The sequence below is a fragment of the Oxyura jamaicensis genome, chromosome 2, assembly GCF_011077185.1.
Source record: "Oxyura jamaicensis isolate SHBP4307 breed ruddy duck chromosome 2, BPBGC_Ojam_1.0, whole genome shotgun sequence".
Lineage (NCBI taxonomy): Eukaryota > Metazoa > Chordata > Aves > Anseriformes > Anatidae > Oxyura > Oxyura jamaicensis.
The window spans coordinates 24,026,267-24,031,766 of NC_048894.1; the positions used below are offsets into that span (position 1 = coordinate 24,026,267).

The following is a 5,500-nucleotide window of genomic DNA, read 5'->3' on the forward strand; positions in this document are numbered from 1 at the left end:
CCCCACTCAGCCTCCACCATTTTTCCAGGCTGCGCACTTTGGGAGAACCAACAGAACGGCCATTCTGCCCGAGCGGACGCGCGTTAGACATGCCGAAAGAAATGGCCATTGTTGGCCATTACTGTATGCCCATTCACTTGGCAAAACCCTCCTTTCTCAGGACATAGCGAGCACTTTAAAAACCTGACGGGAGGTACTTCCAGTCACGCAGCATTCATCTTAAATTAAGCTCAAATAGCTGCGCTTTGGGCAGATGGGGGGAGAGGGGCTGGGAAGCTCTGTTTTCGTGATTATTTTGTGTTTTAGGCTAGAGATGTAGAGGCTCTAGGAGGAACACGTAGATGAAGTACTGACAGTAACTGAGTAGCGAGATCCTTAAGATGTCTCTGGAGGGAGGGAGGTGGGTTCTGGCTGTCTCACACCACCAGCTGCATGTTTCTGAGGCGGCTCAGCTCTCAGACGGCCCAAGTTGCTGCAACCACCGGCTCCCCTCGCTGTAAGCCCCGCACCGACCCCCGTTACTGTTCCCCGCTCCTGCCTCCCCTCCCGCCCCTCCGCCGCCCCCTGCCCCTTCGGAATCACCGGCCGGGCCGGGAGGAGCAGGGCGGCCGTCCCCGGGGGGCGATGCCGGCCCTGCCCAGCCTCCGGCCACAACTTGCCCCCCCTCTCCCTTCCCTTCCCCTCCCTGCGGCTCCGCGGCGGGGGGCGCGCTGAGGGGAGCGTGCGGCGGCCGCTTTGTGAGGGGCTTCGCCCGCCCTTTGTGCCGCCCGCCCGCGCTCCCCGGGACCCCTCCCGCCCCCCCAGTCCCTCCGAGCTCGTCTCCCCCCTGCGGGGGGCTCAACGCGGGGCGGCCCGTCCCGGCCCCCCCTCAGCCCCGTCCCGCCCCTTCCCGCCCCGCCGCCTTTGTGCGCGGCGCGGGGCAGCCCCGCGGCCGCCTTGCGCCCGCCCCCGGGCGCGGCGCTGGAGCCGGTCCCTTGCGCAGGAAACTTCGGCGTCGGTTTCAAGGCCCCTCCCCGGCGGGGAAGGCAGACTGCGGGGCGCCTGGAAACCGGTCGGAGGGCGCGCGGGCTCGGGGGGCCGGCACAAATGGTCGGGCGGCGGCGGCGGCGGCGGCGCTAGGAGGCGGTGGCGGCGGGAGGGAGGCAGGCACGGAGGGAGGGCGGCGGGCGCTGCCTGCCGGGGCGGGCGGCAGCAGCAGCGGCAGGAGCAGCGGCAGCAGCAGCGCGAGTGGCGGCCGGGGCTGCCCCGTCCCTGCCCGCCGCTCCCTTCATGAGCCGCAGCTCGGGGCCCGGAGGAGCGGCGCGGCGGCGGCGGCGGAGGGAGCCCGGCAGCGACTGAGCATGGCCGAGCGGCGCGGGCCGGCGGGCGGCGGGGAAGTTGGCGGCGGCCGGTGCCGGCGGCTGCTGCCGGTGCCGCTGCCGGTGCCGCTGCTGCCGCTGCTGCTGCTGCTGTGGGCGGCGGCGCTGCCGGCCGGGGGGCAGCCGCCCGCGCCGCAGTACAACGGCGAGCGGGGCATCTCCATCCCGGACCACGGGTACTGCCAGCCCATCTCCATCCCGCTGTGCACCGACATCGCCTACAACCAGACCATCATGCCCAACCTGCTGGGCCACACCAACCAGGAGGACGCGGGGCTGGAGGTGCACCAGTTCTACCCGCTGGTCAAGGTGCAGTGCTCGGCCGAGCTCAAGTTCTTCCTCTGCTCCATGTACGCGCCCGTCTGCACCGTGCTGGAGCAGGCCCTGCCGCCCTGCCGCTCCCTCTGCGAGCGCGCCCGCCAGGGCTGCGAGGCCCTCATGAACAAGTTCGGCTTCCAGTGGCCCGACACGCTGCGCTGCGAAAAGTTCCCGGTGCACGGGGCCGGCGAGCTGTGCGTGGGGCAGAACGCCTCCGAGCGCGGCACCCCCACGCCCGCCTTGCACCCCGAGAGCTGGACCAGCAACCCCCAGCGCGGGGGCGCCGGCGGCGGGGCCGGCGGCTCGGGGCCCGGTGAGCCCCGCGGGCGCTTCTCCTGCCCGCGGGCGCTGAAGGTGCCCTCCTACCTGAACTACCGCTTCCTGGGTGAGAAGGACTGCGGGGCGCCCTGTGAGCCCGGCCGCCTCTATGGGCTCATGTACTTCGGGCCCGAGGAGCTGCGCTTCTCCCGCACCTGGATCGGTATCTGGTCGGTGCTCTGCTGCGCCTCCACCCTCTTCACCGTGCTCACCTACCTGGTGGACATGAAGCGGTTCAGCTACCCCGAGCGGCCCATCATCTTCCTCTCAGGCTGCTACACAGCCGTGGCAGTGGCCTACATCGCCGGCTTCCTGCTGGAGGAGAGGGTGGTCTGCAACGAGCGCTTTGCCGAGGACGGCTCCCGGACCGTGGCACAGGGCACGAAGCGGGAGGGCTGCACCATCCTCTTCATGATGCTCTACTTCTTCGGCATGGCCAGCTCCATCTGGTGGGTCATCCTCTCCCTCACCTGGTTCCTGGCCGCCGGCATGAAGTGGGGCCACGAGGCCATCGAGGCCAACTCCCAGTACTTCCACCTGGCCGCCTGGGCTGTGCCAGCCATCAAGACCATCACCATCCTGGCCCTGGGGCAGGTGGACGGGGACGTGCTTAGTGGCGTCTGCTTTGTGGGCATCAACAATGTGGACGCGCTGCGGGGCTTTGTGCTGGCCCCCCTGTTCGTCTACTTGTTCATCGGCACCTCCTTCCTGCTGGCCGGCTTTGTGTCCCTCTTCAGGATCCGGACCATCATGAAGCACGATGGCACCAAGACGGAAAAGCTGGAGAAGCTCATGGTGAGGATAGGCATCTTCAGTGTCCTCTACACAGTGCCGGCCACCATCGTCATTGCCTGCTATTTTTACGAGCAAGCTTTTAGGGAACAGTGGGAAAGGAGCTGGGTCACGCAGAGCTGTAAGAGCTATGCCATCCCCTGTCCTAATAACCACAGCAGCCATCACCCACCCATGAGCCCTGACTTCACCGTCTTCATGATCAAGTATCTCATGACCTTAATCGTGGGCATCACCTCAGGCTTCTGGATCTGGTCGGGGAAAACGCTGAACTCCTGGAGGAAGTTCTACACCAGGCTCACCAACAGCAAGCAGGGTGAGACCACCGTCTGAGACCCCCAGCCAGGGGGCCGGGCGGGCGGAGGACACGGGCTCTGCCCGCAGAGCGCCTGCTGTGCCCCGGTACTGGCCGCATGCTCGCGCTTATCCAGCCCTGGCAAACTTCAAACTTTGTGGACTGCTTGTCGTCCTGCAGGCGACGGGGAGCAGAGGAAAAAGTCAGGTGGGAAACTCCTGCGCTTGGGACAGACTTGTTTTTTTTTTTTTTTTTTCTCCCTCTCTCCTCTCTCCTCTCGCTGTCTCCTGTAGGAACTGAACGTACTGTAAGGTTGGGGGAGAGGGATGTAAATAGCCTCTGTAAGATTTTGTAAGTATATTTGTATTTAAATTACAAAAAGTCTCACTTTTTTAATTATTTAGGACATTTTTAACCCATTTGCAGATTTTGCTTCCTCGCCCTCCCTTTTTTTAAAGAGAAAAAAAGAAAAGGCATTGGATTTTTATTTTGTAGGGCAGGATGGGGAAAAAATTACCGGCAAAAGAAACCAAAACAACCCCCTTTCTTCTCCCCCCCACAGGTTTTGTAATGGCTTTGCTTGGAGTTTCAGTTGCATGAACAGCAGGGCCTGGACTGAGGCGGCTGTGACTGCCTAGGGCGCCTCCCGACACGGGCTGGGTGCTGCTCCCAGCCTGCCAGAGGTATGTGGAGGTGGAGGTGGGGTTGGGGAGGAGCGCCGCTTCCTTGCGGCCTCCCTGCCCCACGGTGGGGACAGGGCAGCCAGGACAGCCACCCGGCCACGCCGCGGGGACATGGACACGCTACGGGACCGCGCTTCGCCATGCCTTGGCTGTCCCCAGCGAAGCCAAGCCCTGCGTGCCCGAGCCAGGCCCTTCTTTTGGAGGGGGGAAAAACAATGGCCCGTCCTGCCCGAAGGTGTGTCCGGCCTTTTTCCGGAGGGAGAGCATTGCCACGGTGCTCTGTACGAGGGGGCTGGCTGCTGGCTGCCCTTTCTCATTTTTTAAAATTATTTAAATGCACCACATAGTTGAAAAAGAGTTGGCAGGTTTTGTTTTGCTTTGGCCAGGAGTTGAGGTCGAACACCGTCTGCACCTGTAGCATGTCAGATGGTTTCAGAGGTGAATGGGGACGTAGATATACCAAACTTCCTTTTTTTAAAAAAAAAAAATAATAATTTTTTTAAACCCACCTAATGAACTTTCCAGTCATAAAACTGAGAGGTGTCCGCTCTGGGTTCTCCTGTAGAAATGAGATTATTGGCCTTGTCCGTCACGAGGTGCATAGTTCTTGGAGGAAAAAGCTAAAGCCTAACTGCAAATCTGAACCCGGGAGTCAGTTGCAGCTCCTGCTGTCATCACGGGGCAGCTTGTGCATGGTCACATTCTTCTGGTAACGAAAACGTTGAGGGAGAACTACCTGGAACGCCTTGCTGCCCTGCTGGTGTTTACTGAGGTTAGCAGAGGGTTCAGTGCAAACAGGATCAGGAAATATGAGCTCAGTAAAGAGAGCTTCATCAGAATAAAATGCAGCATTCACTTTTTTTTTTTTCTTAATTAAATCCATAAGCTGGCTCCTCATTTTGGAAGCACTTGAGCCATTGCCATTCCCCTGAATTTTAATTCATTGACATTTAATTCATTACACATTATGAGGGTGTGATGATTTTCTTCAGTAGTAAAAACAAAGGAAGGGAAAACAGAAAACCAGAATGTCTAAGCACTCTGGTGGGATGTTAGTCCTTAAAGAGCCTCTGCTGTCTTTTTTTTTTGGAGTGCAGTAATAACACCACATACTACAAAGATTTGGTATCATGTGTGCAGTAGATCTACTGCCTTGTATTCTCCTGGGTGTGTGGGATTGTGCTTCTTGTTACAAAAGAAAAAAAAAGGTTAAAAATGAAATGTAACTTTCAACAGATGCATTTGAATATTTAGCCCTCTGTATGAAAACCAGCAGAATGCTTCTCTCCTGATTGTATTGTTTTAAACTTTTTATATTACAAATGCCTGTATTTAGGTTCATAAACATTATCTATGGCTACCATACCCTGAAATGCAAAATTATTTGAATTTGGTATGCATTTATTTCTGTTCATTATCACAAGATCATCTATATTTATAGAGGAATAGAAATTTATATATATTAAATACCATATTTTTAATTTCTCTGAAATAAATTGAGGTTTTGTACAAAACTATATTGTCCTTTTACGTATTCTTCTGACTAACTCAAATACTGAGTGAAAGCAGTGTGTATACTACAAGATGTGTGGGATTCCTTTTTTCTTTTCTTACGTTGAGTTCACAGTAACAAGCTGGAATTCAGTGTAGGAATTCATTGTGCATTTTGGTTTTTATCTCTGGGCTGGTCTAGATTAATCCTTCAAAAGAAGCAATGTAAACTGTTCAAGATCTCT

General features: G+C 57.5%; 1 protein-coding gene across 1 annotated transcript; it reads left to right on the top strand.

The window, feature by feature from the left end:
* The first annotated feature begins 1,131 nt into the window (after positions 1 to 1,131).
* Positions 1,132 to 5,281, top strand: FZD1 (frizzled class receptor 1). The gene is made up of 2 exons (XM_035319411.1): positions 1,132 to 3,288; positions 3,644 to 5,281. The coding sequence occupies exon 1, from the start codon at positions 1,341 to 1,343 to the stop codon at positions 3,117 to 3,119; it is 1,779 nt and encodes a 592-aa protein (XP_035175302.1). The 5' UTR covers positions 1,132 to 1,340; the 3' UTR covers positions 3,120 to 3,288; positions 3,644 to 5,281.
* Positions 5,282 to 5,500: the final 219 nt, after the last annotated feature.